At 37.5% G+C, this 18,935-nt stretch overlaps 1 protein-coding gene across 1 annotated transcript in view; it reads left to right on the forward strand.

Moving 5' to 3' along the window:
* The window catches only part of LOC145270750 (HEAT repeat-containing protein 6-like), a 138,828-nt gene that overhangs the window by 67,045 nt on the left and 52,848 nt on the right, over positions 1-18,935 (forward strand). The window contains exons 12-15 of the mRNA XM_080126350.1: positions 1,039-1,242; positions 4,966-5,224; positions 12,810-12,891; positions 15,516-15,608. Coding sequence (XP_079982476.1) covers positions 1,039-1,242; positions 4,966-5,224; positions 12,810-12,891; positions 15,516-15,608 — 638 coding nt within the window. The remainder of the gene's footprint in view (positions 1-1,038; positions 1,243-4,965; positions 5,225-12,809; positions 12,892-15,515; positions 15,609-18,935) is intronic.

The following is an 18,935-nucleotide window of genomic DNA, read 5'->3' on the forward strand; positions in this document are numbered from 1 at the left end:
TAGCCTATCTTTTGTATATTACCTTAATAAGTTTGAACTTGTATATACAAAGTATAATTCGATTGAGTCATTCAGTGATTACAGGTATATTGCCACTGCGGTTTAAAGGACTACTGTAATTAGGGACCAGATTTATAGGGGCATACTAAGTGGGAAGTTTAACAACGATTCATATATCTATCGTTATATAAAAGTCACTTTGTGTGTGTGTGAATTCTTTCTTTATAGGTTCCAAAACAGCTTAGCCGATCTTTTGCATGTTAAAGGGGAGAGCTCTTCATCATTTATAGTTGTTTTTCACAACATTTCAACCCACTATTCCTCATGTGATACACATTCAAAACCATAACCATAAAATAGAGACTAACTCACAGAATACGAAACTAACTACGGAGCCAGTAACTTTTCTCTTTTCTTTTCCAAACAACCACCAACATGCCTGAAACGGTCGAAGGACAATCTAATCGAAACGTTGCACAAATAACACTCAAGATGAGAGCAATAGTTCGACCAATACAAGTAATGTAAACAATCAGCCCTCATCTAAAAAACATTTTGGTACTTGTACAGTTTAATCAAGTTATAAAAAATGAAAATATCGAAAAAAAAAAAGGTTATATTTTACGTATCCGTTTTGGACTCTCCGTAAAAAAATTTCACTTAATTTGATCGAGTAGTTTTTTTTTTATATAGCGGAAAGCACGTTTTTATGAGAGCGCGTTGAAGTCAGCCATGTTGCTGAACAACATGCCACGGGGAGATAACTCAATGTAAAGTGCCGACACCCCCTTCCCATCTTTAATAATAGCTTTTCTTCCTAAAAATCGAACCGTTTGCTCGGTATCGTAACAAATTGTTTTTTTGCTGTAAAAAAAGAAATTACTTGATGAAATTAAGTGAATTTTTTTTTTTTTTTTTTTGGAGGACTTCGTTCCATAACGGATACGTACAATATAACCTTTTTTTTGATATTTTAATTTTTTTAATGTCTTGATTAAACTGTACAAGTACCTTAATTTTTTTATTTTCCAATTTCAGACCCCAACATCCGTGTTGCCTGTCTAACCTGCTTTGGTACAATTGTCAGTTTAAAGCCGGCTCTGGCTGAGGTTTGTCATCTCATCCAGTCATCGAAGCCGCCTTCAAATGCGAATTATACGCTCTTGGAAAGTTTTGGAGACATGCGATTAAATTCGAGCGAATCGGAACACTTTAGTTCGTTTACGGATAACTTTTCAAAATGTAAGAAAACTTTTTTCTTTTACTTCAAGTCAAAATCAATATTTTCATATTTAATCCTGATAAATATTTTTTCGTTTTTCATTTTTACTTTTATTCTCTTCAAATGAGACACATTGCTACTGAGATATAAGCAGCTACTGTGATTAGAGTTCAGATTTATAGAGGGTGTGCTAAGTGGGGAGTTCTGAAGTAAATGTTTGTTCACATTACATTTATTTTTCTTTTCTCTTTTATTCAACATTTAAAATAAAAATCAATATTGCATATCTATATGTAAAATAGAGTTGATCTATTTAGTTTCTTTGACTTTAATAGCCTTTTCTTTTACTAAAAAATAGATATTTAATTCTGTTTTCAAGTCAATTATAGCAAATATTGTCCATAATCTTTAAAAATTTTAATATTTAATCCGGATAATATTTTTTTCTGTTTTATTTTTATTCCTTTCAAACAAGGAACATTGCTACTGAGACATAAACAGCTACTGCAATGGGGGTCCAGATTTATAGGAGGCATGCTAAGTGGGGAGTTGTGAAGCAAATGTTTGTTCACATTACATTTAAACTTTTTTTATTCCACTTTACTTCAAAGCATAATTCTACTGAGAAATTAAAGCCCTGATTTATAGTAGGTATCCTAAGTACAGTAAGATGTTTGTTTACGTTACATTTAATTTTTTCTTTACCTCAAACAAGGTATATTGCCACTGCGGTTTAAGGGACTACTGTCATTAGGGACCAGATTTATAGGGGCATACTAAGCGGGAAGTTGTGCAGCGATTCATATATCTATTGTTATATAAAAGTCACTTTGTGTGTGTGTGTGTGTGTGAATTCTTCCCTTATAGGTTCCAAAACGGCTTAGCCTATCTTTTGCAAATTTTACACAAAGCTAATTTATATGTCTGGCAGTGTTCTTAGATATGGTTTGTATAGAAATTCATCCGATAAATATCGGAAATCGAAAAAAATCCAATCCTAAAAAATAGTCTTTCTTTCCCATAGATAAAAAGAATTTTTACAAAGGAATATTTTACGTTACACCGGGCAAGGGGAGATAATAAAATCTCAACAAATCATTTCTTCTTAAAATACAGAATTACAGATCGAATGATCCCGTGTTCAAGTTCATAGATGAAAAGAATTTTTACAAGGGAGGATCATGAAATCTCAACAAATCATTTTTTTTTTTTTTTACACAGGCATCACCACATTATTAAGGCCAAGAGGCCACTCAAGGATAAGGGTTAAAGAGTGTACAGTAGTCAAAAGGACAATATACTAATCATTAGTAATGAAAATTCGGTAAATTTGATAACTTATATGGAACGGCTCATCAAGAACTTATTTACGTTAGACTTGAACACAACCATATTGTAGTCAGCCGGAAAGCAGGAAAACGGAAGACAATTCCACAGGCGTGCAGTTCTAAGAAAGAAGCTTTGTTCATGGAATCTACGTTTAGGTTTAGGCACAGATAAAGAGTGGGAGGAATTATTGATAGTGTTTACAGCTAGACGAGTGTTTCTTGTGAAAGTTAGGCGAGGGGGGACCATAGATTGGAGCTCAGTCGAGCACTTGCCATGAAAATAACGATACATCAGAGACAAACTCGCAACATCTCTTCTGTGGGAAAGAAGTTGAATGGAAAGGAAAAGGACATCTCCTACGAGGCTACGAAGTCTATTTTGAACTCTATCAAGGCAGAACAAGTCCTTTCTAGCAGCTCCTGCCCAGATGTGGCAACAGTACTCCATTTATTCTTAAAAAACAGAATTATTGACATCTAGAAATATAGCTGAGTTGTAGAGCATTCGACTACAGATCGAATGATCCTCTGTTCAAGTTCGGGTGTACCTCACTATTTTATTTTAAGTTTCTCTTACTAAGGAGTCTAATTTACGATAAAAGAAGAGGTGCCATTTAAAATAGCTGCAAATCATTTCTAAACATTAATTAGAAGTGACTTTTCCAGGGCATTTATTGTCATGTCCGAATATCAGCTGACGTGATATCGTAAACAAACACAGACAGAATTTGAATGACATTAATATTATTTTTTTTTTTGCTTCAATTGTGCTCGAACAGAAACATTCATCTCGAACATGTCCCTGTCATATCAAAAAAACTTACTGTTGATTTTATATGCTTGGCCTTACTACTTGTGCTGTAACAATGGCTTAAATTAAAGTTTAAAATCAAAAAAGTCAAGTATCATTGTGAAATTGTGCTTTAAACAGAAACATTCTTTTCAAACGCACCTCCGTCATCAAAGAATCTACTGTTGATTTTATATTTCGGGCCTTTCGGCTTGTGTGGTAATAAAACTTCTCAGATTCACTTGTGACGTTAGGCTGTGTAAGGTGTTAACTTTGGTCAAAATCGCCTGTTTCTTCTTCTTTCAGTTTTTGATATTTATCGAAGACATTCTGACATAAAACCTATCTAAGAACATGGCCAGACACATAAAGTATCTTTCTGTGAAATTTTATAAAAATCGACCCAAGTTTGATGTAACTGGGATAGTGAAGATTTTGAGAATATCATCTCTTTTTCAAAAATAAAAGGGACCAAAAAATATCCTTAAAAAAAACAAAAAAAAAAATATTGAAATATTGTAAAGTTGAAATAGATGTTTCATAGTGTATTCATAATATATATGGAATTTGGACAAATTAAAATGTATTTAAGCGTATCTTTGTACTGGATAAAGCCAGATGCCTCTGTTCAAATTAAAATATCATATTCAAGTGTTCTTTATGCCCGGACCAAATAATATCCTTAAAAAAACAAAAAAAACATTGAAATATCGTAAAGCTGAAATAGATGTGTCATAGTGTATTAATAATATATACTGGCATCAATTGGGATGGATGGCTCTCGTCTGGGAGAGGCCCCGTGTTTTGACAAGCTTCTGGGTTTGACCTTTACTCCTGATCTGAAATGGAACACGTACATCAAGTCTGTTGCCAAGGTCGCTGGAAAGATGGTGGGATCCTTCTACCGCTCCAGAAGATATCTCACTACTGATGCAATTCTCTATCTATATAAAAGCCAAATACGTCCAAGGATGGAATACTGCTGCCATATCTGGGCAGGAGCTGCTAAAAACAGCCTATCCTGCCTTGACAGAGTATAAAATAGACTTCGTGGCTTAGTGGGGGATGCCCTTTTCTCTACCCTGCAACCTCTCTCCCACAGAAAAGACATTGCGAGCCTATCTTTGTTTTATCGTTATTTCCATAGCAGGTGCTCATCTGAACTCCAATCTCTGGTCCCCCCTCGCCAATATGAGTGGCTTCCGGGCCTTGATAAGTGGTGGCCACTGTGTAAAAAAAACAAAAATAAAAAAAAAACTGAATCTGGACAAATTAAAATATCATATTTAAGCGTATCTTACTACCGGATAAAGCCAGATACCTCTGTTCAAATTAAAATATCATATTCAAGTGTTTTTTATGCCCGGGCCAAATAATATCCTTAAAAAAACGAAAAAAAACATTGAAATATCGTAAAGTGGAAATGGATGTGTCGTAGTGTATTAAAAGTATTCAAATATCATCTATATATATAAAAGCGAAAATGTTTGTATGTATGTTTGTATGTCTCGCAAAAACATCCGGGCAATGCTGGGTACCCCCCCCCCCCCGCTAGTCAACAAATAAAATAGTTTGTTTCCAAAATTCTATTTTCTGTTACTACTCCAGCGTTTTTTTTTTTTCAGCGAACAGCTTTCAGCCAAGTGAACCTTTGACTCCAATACGCACTCCGTCCGGTTTACAAACACCTGTCATGTTCTTGGATTCATCAAGCCAAACGCAAGTCCGCGAGACATCCTGGTTAATTAAACTGTGTGTCCGCAACATTCTCCCACAGACGTCAAACAGTGACCCCTCAGAGTCTGTTACCGAACCGGTACCAATACGACTCGAGTCTTTGCAAATTTTGGCTAATCTTACCAAAAATTACTTTCCAATGATAAGGTAAGTTTTTAAAAAGAACATCAATTTGTGGCCGTACATTTTTTTTTCATCCTAAATAAGTCGTATTGCCACTTGAACGTGAGGGACTACTAATCAGGATCATGTCTACAGGGGACTTTGTAAGGAGTTGAACAGCAAAATGTCTGTTTCCATTATCTTGAAACTTCTGCATGTCAGCATAGTCAGGGAAGCAGGAAATAGGGAAGGAATACCAAAGTCTAGCAGTCCGACGGAAGAAACTAATAGAATAGAAAGTTTTCCGGCCTTTAGGGACCTCAACGGTGAAGGTTGGTTGGTTGTTTTTGTTTTACGGCATATCAACCTTTTTCAGGTTATTTAATGCCGAATCTAGTTATTTTGAAGAACGATTTTTAATGGAGTATATTTGTGCTACATGATAAGGGCTGTCCCCTTTTAATGTAAGTATAAAAATAGAGAGATTAGTTAAAATGAAAATAAAATGAGAGAAAGCAGAAATCGAACCTTGGATATAAGTTTTAAAGAACAATAGGTTTAAATGGAATGTCCAGTAAATTGTTAATTCTGATGAAATAAATAATAAATAAACTACTCAATTGTTAGAAAGAACGTGGATAATAAAATATGGGTTAAATAAATTAGATATGTAGGTTGAATTCCTTTGTAAAAACATCAAAGAAAGAATAGGTTATTGGGAAATCATAATGTCGGAAACGTGCAAAGTCGCGCATGTTGGTGACACGTGAATTTTGCTCACGTGGCCAGACATGCATGGATTTCTCAATATAGGAAGTGAGAGTTAGTTAGAGAGTTAGTCAGTGAGAAACGCAGAGAGAGTCTGGAGTTTGAAATTCGAACGTCTAGAAGCTTTTAAACTTAATATGTGAAGCTTTGAATTCTTGATGAGAAAACCACGGCCGGTCGTGAAGAAATAAACCCATCATGTATTTTTATAAAGCTCGTCCTTGTGTTTGTGATTCTTACAAAAAGGTAAAGTGAATTGTTATTATATGTCTGTGTTATAAAATGTCGTGACATACACATCTCATATCCACAATGTGAATCTAGATCTCATGTCTACACAATGTCTGAACACTATCTCCTCACTCTAAGAGCTTCACATAGCAACACATCTATTAACCTAAGAGTTTCTTCCTCTACACGTCTAAGTAAGGAACATTTTTAATATTTATGAATCTTCATAAAACGAACAATCTCTCTTACAACAACATCTCTCTCACTAAGATACAACATCACATATAATAAGACTCTCTCAATGAAACTCAAAATATAACATTTGTTTTTTAAGTCGGATTCTATTTAACCTATAGTTGGGACCCTAACAGGTACTACCACTCCGGGTCAGAGTGGACCTGAGAGCAATGGCAATTAAAGGGTGGCTCCAGTCTCCCCAAGGCCTGCAAGCTGGGGCCTCACCATCGGATATAGTTTTAGGTCATATCCAAGACCGTTCAACAGTGAAGGGGGTGGGATTTTGCTGCTTGTTGGGTTAGTCAAAATTTGTAGTGCTATGAGTTCCTATGTACTTTGCCTCTCCAGGAAGATCGTAGTTAACAGCTCAGACCCCCCCCCTCCTTACGGGGTGGGGAGCAGAGAAAGATAGACAAAGTGGGGGCTGTGGACAAACGCTAACCCAACAAAGCACATTCCATACAAGTACTTACGAGGATGTGACAGGGTTTTGAGCGTGGTCAATAGTGTGGGACCTATTAGATGAGGGTTGAGAGGGAAGCTTGTTGCTGAGATTATATGTTACGGTGAGAATGAACTGTAGCATCTATATATATAAGAGGTTAAGGTGTATCCAGCTTTTTTCGCCGGGGTTCTCGGGGGGGGGTACTATTTTTTTACAACTTTTTATATACTTCCTAGATCATAATATCTACGATTTGCAAACGGACATTGTATCTAGATTTATTTTGATTGACTTTTATAAAATTCACGCTATTTCATCCTCTCGTGTGTTTGTTCGTGTTTTTCATAGGAAAGCGAAACTAATTGAAAGCTACTCAGCCTTTCGTGCCGGGACGTCCAGAAAGCAATCAGCTTTGATCAATGTGGACGAAACCCCTCATATCATACGATTGCTATTCATTTGGACTCCCCCTTTTTGTGGGGAGCTGGTTTTCCCCAACATCGTGGGGAAACAAATAAATGAAACGTCGGAAAGCTGAACTGCCCTTCAGCCAACGTTCGTTTCTGCACCTGTACGCTTTTAACTTATGGCCTACCGGTAGGATGTCACATCTTCTTTCACTTTCTTTTCCGCCTTCGCGTCGCTGCGTCGAGCCTGTCTGACTACCAACACTTTTTTTTTCTTTTACACCGCCAAATACCCGGGCAACGCCGGGCACCCCCGCTAGTCTATATATATAAAAGCGAAAATGTGTGTATGTATGTTTGTGTGTCCGCTAAAAACTTTCGACAGACAACAAAAATTGGCAAACTTGGTATCATATTGAAGCTTTTTTTTTTTTTTTTTACACAGTGATCACCACTTATCAAGGCCCGGAAGCCACTCAGAGATAAGGGTTATTGCAAGTACATTACGTTAGTGTGGAGATTTGATGAAGTGTTTATTTAAGGGGGCGGTTCATTGGGAATTTGTTAACATTGGACTTGAAGCTCCATCCTTCGCCCGAAAAATATCGAAAAATTGGCCAAAAACGTTCATTTTTTTCACCCTGAAATCAACACTTTTCTACAGGGGGGGGCAACAAAAACCGGTTCTACGCATGTTTCAGATGACGTCATGATCTGATTTAGTTTAAATAGTTGAAGAACTGACTAAATTTCATGTACGTCGTGTTGGCTCAGTTGGTTAGAGCGTTGGTTCATTATCTAAACGTTTTGGGTTTGAATCGTGGTAGGAGATGTCTTCTTTTTTTTTTTTGTTCGATTTTTTAAATTTAAATATTGAAGCAGGGTTATTTAAGCCATTTTTCACGTAACGATCGTTTTTTTTTTTTTTTTGACTTTGCTTATTCTTAGGTTTTCATTAACACCCCCACCCCGACCGACCACACACCCAAGAACACCCGGGTACCCACCGATTTTTTAAGTTTTAATGTCGAAACAGGCTTATTTTTTTTTGGTTTTTAGTTTTAACGTTCGTTTTTCTGTTTTCTTTTTTGTTTTTTCGATTTTTACATATAACATCGTTCGTTTAGTTTTTTTTTGTGTTTTTTCTTTTCGCTGTTTTGATTACCCCCGCTTAAGTTTTAACGTTCGTTTTTATGTTTTCTTTTTTAACTTCGCTTATTCTTAGGTTTTCATTAACAACCACACACACCTCTAAACACTCGGGCAACGCCGGGTACCCCCCCCCCTCCCGCTAGTCTATAATATAAAAGACAAAATGGGTGTGCACATTCGTGTATGTCCGCGAAAGGCTTTTTGTGTCGGGCTTCTCACATTTATGGAGAAGTTTCCTTATATTTCCTAGATCGTAAAATCTCCGATTTGTGAATGGTCATCGTCTCTATCTTTATTTCGATCAAGTTTTTAAAAATTTCCTTGTCTTATCTTTCTCGTATAAATAAAAACTAATCGAAGCAAAGGCATCTGTCTGGCCTTCCTGGCGAGGACGTCTTGAAGGCAATAAGCTTTGATCAATGTGGGGAGAACCCTTCATATCAGACAATTGCTGTTCATTTGGACACTCCCAGAGTTACCCCTTAAGCTTAACTGTTAAAATGTTTTTGACTCCTAATGGGGGGGTATGACACCAATGATTTCGACGATTGTTTTTATAACCACAAGTTATAATAACGAACCAGTCAGAATCTTCCAAAGTTACTATAAAAATTGTCAAATTTTTTTATTCAATCAATTCGCTGTCGTCTCCGTCACGAACCTGCATTTGATTCTTCGCCGCCATCTTTGTTAGTAGGAATTACTTAACACTCAAGATCGGAACTGCACTGATTCTTCGTCGCCATCTTTGTTCAACATAATGTCTCAACACTTAACATTAACTGGCCTCGAGCCAGACATCGATTTCTGTGCCTGCGTGATTCTTAACTGAATTACCAACTCATTCATTTCGCTATTCGCTATGGCATAATGGTTAGCAAGAAAGATCTCTCTCTCTCTCTCTCTAGCTTTTTTTTTCAACACCTGGGCAAAAGTTAATTACCAACTCTTTTTTTCACCTTTTCTTCCTTTGCGGTACAGCTTTTTTTTTTTTTTTTTTTTTTTTTTTACATAGGCATCACCACATTATCAAGACCCAGAGGCCACTCAAGGATAAGGGTTAAAGAGTGTACAGTAGAAATTGGTCAATATAGTAATCATTAGTAATGAAAATTTGGTAAATTTGATGACTTGTATGGAACGGCTCATCAAGAACTTATTTACTTTAGACTTGAACACAACCATATTGTAGTCAGCCGGAAGGCAGGAAAACGGAAGACAATTCCACAGGCGTGCAGTTCTAAGAAAGAAGCTTTGTTCATGGAATCTACGTTTAGGTTTAGGCACAGATAAAGAGTGGGGGAAATTATTGATAGTGTTTACAGCTAGACGAGTGTTTCTTGTGAAAGTTTGGCGAGGGGGGACCATAGATTGAAGCTCAGTTGAACACTTTCCATGAAAATAACGATACATCAGAGACAAACTCGCAACATCTCTTCTGTGAGATAGAGGTTGCATCCATCCTTTTTTTTTAAAAACACCTACAAACACCCAGGCAACGGAAGGCACCCCTCGTCAGTTTAAAATAAACAGTTGCTAGCAAACACGAAAGATGCAGTGTTGTTGCAATATGTTTTATATGATGGGAGGGTATGATTAAGGAAAATTAGAAGGTTCATGTATAAACACTGGCGATAAGAACTGACCAATCAAATGGAGCCATGTTTTGCTAGCAACCAATCAGAAACCAGACTTGCCTCATAAATATATTGGATCTTTTAGAATTCTCGCACATAATTTTCTTGTGTCCATATGAGAAAGATCTTTGCTCTCCATCTGCAATATTTTAAAGTTCAAAATTTATACAGATCAAAAGCTCTTTTTTTATATCCTGGACTTATAAAGATCAGCTACCAATTGAAAACTCTTGCTTCATCTCTAGGACTTATACTGATTAGCTACCCACCAAATACAGATTAGCTACCCATTGAAAACTCTTTTTTTTTCTCCAGGACTTATACTGATTAGCTACCCACCGGAAACTCTTTTTCATCTCTAGGACTTATACAGATTAGCTACCCACCAATGCAGATTAGCTACCCATTGAAAACTCTTTTTTTTTCTCCAGGACTTATACTGATTAGCTACCCACCGGAAACTCTTTTTCATCTCTAGGACTTATACAGATTAGCTACCCACCAAATACAGATTAGCTACCCATTGAAAACTCTTTTTTTTTCTCCAGGACTTATACTGATTAGCTACCCACCGGAAACTCTTTTTCATCTCTAGGACTTATACAGATTAGCTACCCACCAAATACAGATTAGCTACCCATTGAAAACTCTTTTTTTTTCTCCAGGACTTATACTGATTAGCTACCCATCGGAAACTCTTTTTCATCTCTAGGACTTATACAGATTAGCTACCCACCAATACAGATTAGCTACCCATTGAAAACTCTTTTTTTTTCTCCAGGACTTATACTGATTAGCTACCCACCGGAAACTCTTTTTCATCTCTAGGACTTATACAGATTAGCTACCCACCAAATACAGATTAGCTACCCATTGAAAACTCTTTTTTTTTCTCCAGGACTTATACTGATTAGCTACCCACCGGAAACTCTTTTTCATCTCTAGGACTTATACAGATTAATTACCCATCGAAAACTCTTTTTCATCTCTAGGACTTATACTGATTTGCTACCCACCAAAAACTCTTTTTCACACCCAGGACTTATACAAATTAGCATATCAACCCTTGTTGAGTCATTTAATGCCAAATCCAGTAATTTTGGAAAAAATTTTTTATGCTTCAAGTTCTTTATATCTCCAAATATTTATTCATGGAGTTTGGTTTGGTTGTTTTGTAGAAGAAAATTGTTGCTTTTGTTTTTGCCTTTGCAGAACATGACTGAGTTTTGCAAAAAGGGAAAAAAAAAACATCAATGCTTCGTGCATTTTTTGGTCAGGAAGCCAGTATCTTCAGCCTGATCTTATAACCCCAAATGTCTTAAGAGGTATTACCACTTTGAGCCAAAATGGACCTGGAAGCAATGGTAGCTAAGGGCCAACTTTACATTCCCCAGAACCCCTAAGTGAGGTCTTGCCACTGAATGTCTTTTAAAGTCATACCTTGGACCGAACTATTTACATGTAACTCATAAAAATCACACCAGCACTCTAACCGGGGTTCGCAGAGACTTATTTCTAATTTTACCATGAAAAATCCTTGAAAATATGGAAAATGTCTTGAAAATTGTATTCTTTGTCGAATAAAAATTTGTGTCGAAATATTAAAAATAAAATCAAAATGAATCTCCTTCTATTTTTGCTTTCATTTAGTTATAACTAGCATGGGTGCCTGACGTTGCCCGGGTGTTTGGAGGTGTGGTGCTGAGCAAAAAAAAAAAAAAAAAAGGTAGTGGTAATAGGCAGGCAGGCTCGAACCCGTACCGCGAAGGAGGAAAAGAATGTGAAAAAAAAAAATGTGACGTCTTTGCTGTTGCGGCCATCACCAAACCAGAAGTGACATAGATTTAAGTTAAATCTAGTCAGTTGAAAAGAAGGGATGACATTCCCAGTTGAGGGTGAAGGAATTAATGTTTTTAGCCAATTTTTCGATATTTGTCGTCCGATAGGTTGAGCTTCAAAATGATACGATCTTGTGAAAATCCGTTGCCTCTGTCAAAAGTTTTAGGTAGACATACGATTAAACAGACAGGTGAGATTCATATTATTGATGGTAACATTTATTTGTTGTATATTTCATTTTTTGTCACCTTTTCGAATCGCTATGGATTGTAAAACACTGTAAATTTTGTTTTAAAAACTTGAATTTTGTCTGGAGAAAACCTTGAAAAATTTTGACTAGTTCTCGAAAATGGATCTTAAAAATCTATACGAAAAAAAAATGCGACATCTTTGCTGTTGCGGCCATCACAAAACCGGAAGTGACGTAGTTTTAAGTTAAATCTAGTCAGTTGAAAAGAGGGGGACGACTTTTGAAAATATCGGCAAAAAAAGCGGCCTCCTCCTTGTAGTAAAGTGCCTAGTTGAGGGTGAAGGAATTAATGTTTTTAGCCAATTTTTCGATATTTGTCGTACGAAAGATTGAGCTTCTAAATGATACCAATCTCGTGAAAATCCGTCGCCTCTGTCGAAAGTTTTAACCATACATATATTTAAACAGACAGGTGAGATTCATATTATGGATGGTAACATTTATTTGTTGTATATTTCAATTTTGTCACTTTTTCAAATCGCTATGGATTGTAAAACACTGTAAATTTTGTTTTAAAAACTTGAATTTTGTCTGGAGAAAACCTTGAAAAATTTTGACTAGTCCTCGAAAATGTATCTTAAAAATCTATACAAACCCTAATGCTAACCCTAACACGTTTTTTATAATTGCATATGATATAGTAGCATTGTTTTTTTTATTTCAGAAAGAATGTCGGCCTTTTACAAAATCTTATCCAAATGTGCATGGAAGATCAGGAAACAGTGTTAAAACTTCATGCCATTAAGGTAACATTTTCTTAATTTTGTTCGTACAACTTTTTGGTCCCCCGATCTATCGGAGAGGGACCTATGTTTTCAGTGGCGTCCTTTAGTCCAGACGATTGCCAGATAACCGCCCATTAGTTTTTTCCTGAAATTTTGCCACAAATTGTATTTCATTAAATAGATGTGCACAGTAAAAAAAATTTTTTTTTGCGAAAAATCCCGTTGCATCCCCAGGGGCTCAAAAGAGGTCAAAAATGCCCCCAAATGATACGTTTTTGCCCTATAACTTTTGATCCATCCATTATATTTTTCTGAAACTTGGCTAAAATGTGAAGGCCATTGTTCTTAATATAAATTCAGTATGGGTGACCCTGGTACAATTCTGGTTCGCACCCCCGGGGACTTTCAGTGCTAAAAATGCCCCTCTTTGTGGCTCTTTTTTCATATTTCTCAACAAAAACTTGATATGTCTGACTATAGTGTGGTTTTTCATGGTGGTCAACTTACATGTGTTAAAGCCTGAAACGACACCGTTATCCATTTACTCTGGGATTTGGCGCCCCAAGGGGCTCAAATGAGGTAAAAAATGCCCCAAAATGGTAAAAAATGACACTTTTTTCCCCATAGCGTTTGATCCATCCATTAGATTTTCCTGAAACTTGGTCAAAATGTTTTGTGGTGTTATCTCACATGCAGCACCGGTCCTGGATATGACCTTAAACTATATCCAGTGGTGAGGCCCCAGCTTGCGGACCTTGGGGAGTGTGGAGCCACCCTTTAATTATCATTGCTCCCAGGTCCACTCTGACCCGGAGTGGTAGTACCTGTTAGGGTCCCAACTATGGGTTAAATAGAAACCGACTTGAAAACAACAAATATATTCTATTAAAAAATTTTTCTTCAAAATCTTTGGATTTGGCATTAAATAACCTGAAAAAGGTTGATATGCCGTAAAACAAAAACAATCCACCAACAACCTTTTTGGGGTATTGGAACAACCACACCAACCACATGCAGCACTAGAGGGGGATCACGCACACGCGGCTTGTTCTAATTGTGCCTAGGGTCCACTTAAGTATAAATGCTGAAGAGATCATCAGACGATGATGATTGCCGCTATGAATAGTTTTTATTCAAAATTTTCGTCAAAACAAACAAACAACAAAAAAAACGAAATGAAAGAACATTTATCCAAAAATGTTTTTTTTTCTGACAAGCAAAAAAAATCTTGCCTTTGGTAACATTTATTTATTATGTGTTTGATTTTTTTTTTACCGTTTTTTTTTTTTTCGAATCTCTGTGGATTTTACAACAAACCCGAAAAAATCTTTCTTTTCTTTTCTTTTTTTTTATCTGACTTCTTGTTACAAAAAAAAAGAAAATCTACACGAAAAAACTTTCTTCCTTAAAAGTTTTATTCAAAAACTTTTGAACAGAACTAAAAAAAAAACAACAAAATAATAACAAAAATGTTTTTTCTTACGTTTCTGTGATAAAACTTGAAGAGATAAGTATATTATTTATTATAGAAATATAAATAATAAAAATTCTTATTGTTCCCCCGACAAAAGGAGGGTGGACCTGTAAATTCACCCTTGTCCGTTTGTCTCTCCGCTCTTTTCTCAATAACTATGCCTTGGAATTTTTTGAAATTTTGCACAAACATTAAACATGATATGAGTAAAAAAGTAACAAAACGGATTTTCCGGGAAAATTCCGGTTGCTTCCCTAGGGGTGCCTTTCGGGTTAAAATGGCTAAAATTGACACTTTTGTGCTTATTCAAAAAAAAATTGATGCATTGGATTTTTATAAAACTTTCTGAAAAGTTGTAACTAATTGATTTCTATATAATTTTGTTTGTCTATACTTTGCGATAATTTTTGGGTGTGCCCCAGGGGCTCTTTTGGGGCTAATAAAAACACTCCATCTTTGGGACTATTTTACCATATTTGTCCAAAATTTTCTGTGTATGTCTATTTAGCAGTTTTGCATGGTGCTGAACTTAAATTTATATATGTTAATGCCTTGGAGACTTTTGGGGCGGGGGGGGGGGTGTAGAGAGCAAATGATGGACTTAGTCATTTCTTATTTTGCATGGTGCAAAGCTCAAATTTACATACGTTAAGGCCTAAAACTGCACCGTTTGTTCATTTTCACCAGGATTTGACGTCCCCTGGGGATTTTGGGGCTAAATGGGGGGGAGGGGGGGCGCAAATGCTGAACTTAGTCATTTTTTTATGCTTCGTTCACTGTGCACTCATGGGGGACCACGCATGCTTCACTTGTTCGTCTTTTTTTTTTTTTCATGATAGCACAAGCGTAAAAGCAAAAAAAAAAACAATTTATAAAAATGTAAAAACATAAAAGTTAATTATTTTTTATTATATCATGATATCACAAGAAATTTTAAAACCAGAATAATTTTTTTTTAAATAAATTATTTTCATAGGGTTTCGTATTTCGTTTCATGTTTAGTGACTTTCATTCCATATTTAGGTAAACAGAGTCCACTTCCAGTGTCTTTACTTTGCGTACTGAATTTTTGGAATGTGAATTCTAGGAAATTGTTTTAATAAATGCAGAATAAGTTTTAAAAAATTAAATTAAATCTTTTTTGTCATTTTTCTTTTCTGCTTTTTTTTAGTTACTTGATGAATTAACGCAAGTTATCGGACAGGATTTGCAAAATGCTTCCAATCTTTCCGAACAAAATCCAGATGTTTTATCATTGCCCAAGGTGAGATTTCACTTTTGTTGTTTCTTTTTTTCTATTGAGTTTAGGTGTAGAATAATCAAAAGAACTGTGTTAGTCAATAACACACAACAACAACAACAATAATAATAATAATAGCAGCAACACTTACCAAGGGTTCAGCTTATGCACAAGACAGACATCAGATTGAGCTGGACTGAGGGCTTGTATTTATGTACAAGCATATCCAATCAGGTGATTCAGCCAATCACAATCCAAGGAATAGACTGGCCCATGTGTGCACAATGGAATCTCCCATTGTGCCATAAATAGTTCTCCTCTTTCATGAGAAGTAACTTTAGTCTTTGTCAAGTTATCCACAACTTGAACGCTGACCGAAAGTCCACTACACAATCCAACATGGCGCTACGAACAGGATTTGAGACAGAAGATTGGGAAGACTATTTCCTCAAAGCAGGCATTGCTGCCGATTCCGCCAAGAGCTACGCTGCAACTTTTGTGAAGGAAAAACTGAGGAAAGAAAACCTTCAAGTAATGGATCGAGCCATGCTAAGAGAATTGCGAATCACAACAATGGGAGAAGCTCTGTCTATCTTTCGACAAGCCAAGGAGCCCGCTACCCAGACCACCTATGCTAAGGCACCAGCTGCCAGGCCTCCCCAACTTCATCTCGAAATGACCCCTCAACAATTCAGAAAATTTCGGATTGACTGGGAAGTATTCACCAGAATAACGGACATGCCAACTTCTCAGGCCAATACCCAGTTATACAGTTGCGCTGATGAATCCGTTCAAAACGCAATCATAAATACGTACCCTAAGTTCTTCACCACCAACCCAGACAAGCTGCTAGAGATGACAGAAGCATTGGTAACTCAAAAATCAAATCCCATGGTCCATCGGATGACATTTGCAGCTATATCACAGCATAAAGATGAACCCATTCAACAATACCTTGTTCGTCTTAGGTCCACGGCCATAGACTGTAATTTTTCATGCCCCAACTGCGATCACGACCTGTCCGACATTTACATCAAGGACCAATTTATCAAAGGGATATCGAATGATACGCTTCAGACCGATCTACTGGCAAAAGCCGGGTTGCTAAAAACTCTCAACCAAAATATTTGTCATGCTGAGGCATTTGAGTCTGCACTACGGGACCAAACCGCAATGACTGATACCGCAGACATAGCTACAGTCCGGATGTCAATGTATCGCAAAAAAAAAAAACACAGTGCTGTACAGACTAGCAGAGGCAATATTCGCACTAGCTCTACTGCTACTCACAACGATAACATTGCTGATAAAGAACCCCGTCAAACCTGCATAGGTTGCGGTAGTCACCAACACGGTACTCCAAGGACAAGTGCCCGCCATTTAACATGTCCGGCATGGAATCAAATGTGCAACACTTGTGGGAAACTTAACCATTTCTCAGCAGTGTGCCGGACAAAGAAATATCGCCCGGCAGTGATAAAGAGTTTTGAAGACCAAGAAGCTCCCATGAATACACTCATGGCCCATATCACATTCGATCAAATGAGGGGCACCATTATGACTACAGAAGGTGATCTGTTAACTGAAATAAATGCATCAGTAATCCCATTCTCACCAAAACCAGATCCCAGACGACCTGTCAATATCCCTAAGAGTTGTAGTACAACGCTAAAGGTTTTTCCCGACAGTGGTGCCGCCATTTGTCTTGGGGGACCAAAGCATTTAATCAAAATGGGCCTCACAGAGATTAGTCTTATCCAATCAAGAAAGATCGTACGAACAGTTGGAGGTTTCACACTCATGTGTCAGGGTTGGCTACCAGTTGAGTTTGTGGTCAGAGGGAAAACAACTAAACAAGCCCTCTACATATGCAAGGGCATACAACGGCTTTATCTCAGCAGAGCAGCCTGCATCGATGTGGGAATATTGCACAAACATTTTCCAAACCCTTTAGCAGACGTACATGAAGAGGTAGACATCGAGTCTAAAAAGGGTGTAGATCAATTGCCAAATCGCCCCAAAAACCTCCCTTTTCCCGCAACAGAAGATAACATAGGCAAACTTAAGAGCTGGCTCCTAGAAAAGTTTGCCAAAACGACATTCAACAAAGATGGGATATTTCCAGCCATGTCCGGCCCAGCTGCCCACATTCACCTCAAAGAGGGAGAAATCCCTAAAGCCAGGCATAACCCAATTCCTGTACCCTTCCACTTCAAGGAACCAGTAAGACAAGCCCTTTGGAAGGATGTAGAAAAAGGTATCATAGCTCCAGTACCCGTGGGTATGCCTACTGATTGGTGCAGTACTATGGTAATAACTGCCAAAAAGAATGGTAATCCACGGAGAACAATAGATTACCAACACCTTAACTCTCAATGCAAGCGAGAAACCCACCATACTGGGTCGCCATTCCAGTTGGCACTGCAAGTGCCACCTAGAACAAAGAAAACAGTCCTAGACGCTGTTGATGGATACCACTCGATTCTCTTAGACAAAGAATCTCAACCATTAACCACCTTCATAACTGAGTGGGGAAGATACATGTATCTTAGGATGCCTCAAGGATATGTCGCATCTGGGGATGCTTACACTCGCAGATACAATGAGATAATAAAAGATATCCCACGCAAGGTGAAGATAGTAGACGATACCCTGCTATATGACTCTAGCATTGAGGGAGCCTTTTATCATACCTTCGATTTTCTGCTCCAATGTGCTAAGAATGGAATTGTGCTCAACACCGACAAATTCCAATTCTGTCAGGATGTCGTACAATTTGGAGGCCTCCAGATAACTTCTTCAGGAGTGACCCCTTCTGAGTCCATGATACAAGCGATACAGGATTTTCCAGTCCCAAGGACAATTACTGATGCCAGATCATGGTTTGGGCTTGTCAACCAAGTAGCCTGGGCATATTCACTGGGTCCAGTTATGGTGCCTTTTCGGGACCTCGTCAAACAAAACTCCAAATTTGTTTGGAATCAAAACCTTGAAGACGCATTCAAAGATTCCAAGCAAGTTATAATTCACCTAGTCCAGAAGGGGGTAGCAACATTTGACAAAGACAGAGCAACTTGCCTTGCTCCAGATTGGAGCAAAGAAGGAATGGGCTTCCTACTCCTACAAAAACATTGCCAATGTACCATGGAAAAAGCCCCAATCTGCTGTTCCGAAGGTTGGCATCTGATATATGCCGGCAGCAGATTTTGCACGGATGCTGAGCGCAGATACGCACCAATAGAGGGTGAGGCAGCAGCAATAGCATGGGCATTGGAGAAATGCCGTATGTTCGTCATGGGTTCTCCAAACATCATAGTGGTCACAGACCATGAACCGCTGAAGGGGATATTT

This window comes from Euprymna scolopes, chromosome 46 (genome assembly GCF_053919585.1).
Source record: "Euprymna scolopes isolate OS-2025 chromosome 46, ASM5391958v1, whole genome shotgun sequence".
NCBI lineage: Eukaryota > Metazoa > Mollusca > Cephalopoda > Sepiida > Sepiolidae > Euprymna > Euprymna scolopes.